Source organism: Gekko japonicus, unplaced genomic scaffold, assembly GCF_001447785.1.
Source record: "Gekko japonicus isolate JY-2015 unplaced genomic scaffold, Gekko_japonicus_V1.1 scaffold339, whole genome shotgun sequence".
NCBI classification, from domain to species: domain Eukaryota; kingdom Metazoa; phylum Chordata; class Lepidosauria; order Squamata; family Gekkonidae; genus Gekko; species Gekko japonicus.
The window spans coordinates 1110299-1114135 of NW_015169182.1; the positions used below are offsets into that span (position 1 = coordinate 1110299).

General features: G+C 45.3%; 1 protein-coding gene across 1 annotated transcript in view; it reads left to right on the plus strand.

Moving 5' to 3' along the window:
- Positions 1-3177, plus strand: part of MALL (mal, T-cell differentiation protein-like) — a 35835-nt gene extending 32658 nt beyond the window's left edge. Inside the window, exon 4 of the mRNA XM_015416140.1 lies at positions 2043-3177. Coding sequence (XP_015271626.1) covers positions 2043-2105 — 63 coding nt within the window. The 3' untranslated portion in view covers positions 2106-3177. The remainder of the gene's footprint in view (positions 1-2042) is intronic.
- The last annotated feature ends 660 nt before the right edge of the window (positions 3178-3837 follow it).

Here is a 3837-nt window from a genome sequence, read left to right on the forward strand (position 1 = left end):
AGGGGCCTCAGTGGGGTGCAGTGCCCATAGAGTCCACCCTCCAAAGCACCCATTTTCTCCAGGGGAAACTGATCTCTGTAGTTTGGAGATGAGCTGTAAATCCCAGGAGATCCTCAGGCCCCACTTGGGGGCTGGCATTCCTGCCTCCTATGGTTCACATCAGCCTGCCTGGGTTGTTGTGGCACTCCTAGGTAATCAGTCAGAGGGAGGCAGTTGTGAATGTGATGAGAAAGAGAAAGGGTTCGTGATTTGGAGCTGATTTGCCAGGAGTTACAAGGCTGCCAGCCCTGACCTGGATGGCTCAGGCTAGCCCGATCTCGGAAGCTAAGCAGGGTCTGCCCTGGCTAATACTCGGACGGGAGACCACCAAGGAATACCAGGGCTGTGACACGGAGACAGGAAATGGCAAAGCACCTCTGAACATTTCTTGCCTTGAAAACACAACAGAGTTGCCATAAGTAAACTGTGACTGAATGGCAACAAGAACAACAGAAGCAAAGCTGCTGATTCTAGTTTGGGAGATTCATGGAGATTTGGGAGTGATGCCTGGGGAAAGTAGAGCCTGGGGAGGGGATGGAGGTCAGAAGAGATGTGATGCCAACTGGACCCATCCTCCGAAACTGCCGTTTCTTCCAGAGGAATTAGAGTTGCCAACCTCTAGGTGAAAACTGGAAATCTCCCGCTATTACAATTGATGAGACCAAGATAAGTTCTCCTGCAGAAAAGGGCCACTTTGGAGAGTGGAATCCATGGCATTATACCCTGCTAAGGTCCCAGGCTCTGTCCCCAAATCTCTAGGTATTCCCCAACCCAGAGCTGGCAACCCTAAGGGGAATTAATCACAGTAGTTTGGAGATCAGTTGGATTTTTGGAAGAAATCCCCTGCTGCCAGCTCCTGTTTCCTGCTGTTGCTCTAAGGGGTGACAGTAGGAAAAGAAAGGCCATTGGGCTGATGGTGTGATGGCCTGCATCTCTAGGAAGTAAAGGAAACTGTTGTTTTACCATAGAGTTTTGGGAGAGTCCTAGAGAGTCACAACATCACTTCCGGGTTTTCCCAAGAAATTATATCACACCATCTCCACTGGCTGCCTCTCATATTCCTCCCCAGCCTCCGATCTCCTGATGGCTGCCAGACCTGGTTGGCAACTCTAAGTTGCAGGCGTCTTGGCCTGATCTGGAGTGCTGCAGTCTATGGACATCAGAGCTGGAGTGGGGCACATTCAAGCTGGGAAGTATGCATTGGGGTACTATGTACCTTGACAATGGGCTTGCAGCATGGCAGGAGAACTGAGCTGCAGTCCAGTTGCCTTGGTGATGGGAACATGCCATCTCTGACCATGGAAGTCCTGGATATGTTACAAGGGGCCTGGGAGTTTTCTTCTTGGAAAAAAATTGACCCTGTGAAGCTATCTTGAGATTTACCACCATTCTGAAACAATATGTCAATAACAGGCATTATTTACCAATCAATCAATCAATGTTTATTACAATACAAGATCAGAAACCAGTCAGAGACTTGTACCTCAGATACAACCGGGGAAAGCCCCTGGGAAAGATTCAATTCCCCTGGAGGTGATTAAATCAGGTATCGAATGATGGGCTCTGGTCCTTGCAGCCCTTTTTACTTACATTGATCAAACCGCCAAGATCCGGAGCAACTGGGGTATGGTTGTTATCATCCATATATATATGGATGATAACAACCATACCCATACCAGGGAGAATATTTTAGTGGAGGAGCAAGCCTGTGCCATTTGGTGGAGAAATACACAGCTAGACCGCATCGGGCTCTGTTTGTAGCCTTTGTGGATTACAGGATTGTGTTTGACAGCATCTTGCACAATAAACTTTTGTTTATTCTGTTTTTAGTTGTTCAATTATGGCATATGCCTCTTTGTTAGCCACCCTGAGCCCATTTGGGGAGGGCGGTATATACATTTAATAAATAAATAAATAAATAAAACTAGAAGCCTCCATGATAGATGGTAGGCTCCTTGCTCTCATACGCATTATTTACCAATTATTATTTGTCTCCTTTTCAGTTCTTTGCATTCATCACCACACTGCTGTATATTTTACACGCTTTCAGCAACTACTACCACTAAACATCTCTGAGAAGAAAAGGACACAGCGGCAAGGACAGTGCCAAAACGCTACAATTTGTGTTCCAAAATAAACTGTCTAAAATTGATTTAAGGACTGAGTTCTGTTAAAACTGAGATCCCTCAGAATCTAGCCACTTCTCATTTTAAGTGAAAAAGATACTGGGTTTTGTAAAAAATTGTACATCATTTTATATTGAAACACTCTGAATGCCAATACAATAGAATGAGTAATCTGATCCTTGATTATCTGGTTCTTCCTGTTACATCAAATCATGGTGTTTCCTTCTGTTTCCCCATGTAAAATGCTCCCATTTACCTAAAACAGTCATTTTTTTTAACATGCTATGTTCAGGGAATACTTTCCACATTGCTCATTGGCTGAGGAACTGCTGAATGCTGCAGAGGATTCTGGGATATGTGCAGTGTCAGTTCATGTGGGGCACTGACTGTTTTCCAGCTGACTATTAGGACCAGCTTTGCAGTTTTGGTGACAACAGCACAGTCCTCCTGATAGGATTTTACTGCATTGGATTTATGTTGGAATTATTTCTTGTGATTGTATCTACAAGTAAATACATGCTGTTGCAAGACCAGAATAGGACAAATAAACTCCCTGATGTGGTAAAAGCCAACTGCCTCCGCATGAGGAGGGCAGAAGAATGATCCTTCTTATGATGCTGTTTCCAGGTCAAAAAGTAATGTATGAATTGGCCTTAAATTACCTTTCAACAATTATGATGTACATAAAGATTTTCTGTCTTTTGTTATTACATAGCATATTTGTGTCAGTAGGAGTAACTTATTGGTAAACCTATATGTATTTTCAAATTTCTTTCATTTTGTATTGCTATTTTAGTTAACTATCTTTTGCCAGGACAACATGGCTAACTTTTATTCCTTTTACTGGCTTGTGTGTCTTTTCAGTTTCTGTTGTAAAAGAAGTCTCAATGATACATCACAGAAGACATGTGGGATTTTATATGCACTATAACCTTAAACCTGTTTTAACAGTTATGTAGGCTTGCCAAGTCCCACCGGGGGGTGGGGAAACCCCCGCCCGAGAGGCCCGTTACCCGCCACTGGCGGATCAGGCCCCAGGGGGAACCCCACCCCCAAAGCACGCGACGTGCCCAGCGTCAGCACGTCACCCGGAAGTGACGCGGGCGCGCTGGGGGCAGGGCCGTGGTCATCCGAGGGAAAACTCTATGGTTTTCCCTTGGATGATTGTGGCCCCGCCCCCGGCGTGCCCGACGTGGTTGCATCACTTCCGGGTGATGTGGCTGCGGTGCGCATGCGCTTTGCGCGTGCACACAAACTCCTGGAGTGGCGCTGGAGTCCCCCGCTCTACATACAGCGAGGACTTGGCAACCCTACAGTTATGGAGGAACTATAGGAACTTTAGGTTTATGAGTATTAAGTGTTCTGAGGGGACATCTAGCTCAAAAACTGAAACTGGTTTAGTATACACACCTCCCCAGAGTATTCTGGGATTTGTAGTTGTATGGTGGAAGACCAGAGATATCTAACAGGATTCTCAGCAACCTCAGCAAACTGAAGAAGCGTGCTTGCACACGAAAGCTTATGCCTTGAATAAAACTTCATTGTTCTTAAAAGTGCCACTGGACTCAAACTTTGTTCTACAATTCCCAGAATTCTTTATGACAAGCCAATTTACAACTATAGATCACTCACTCCAAATATTCGTGGGTCCTCAGGAAAAGGGCTCCACTCA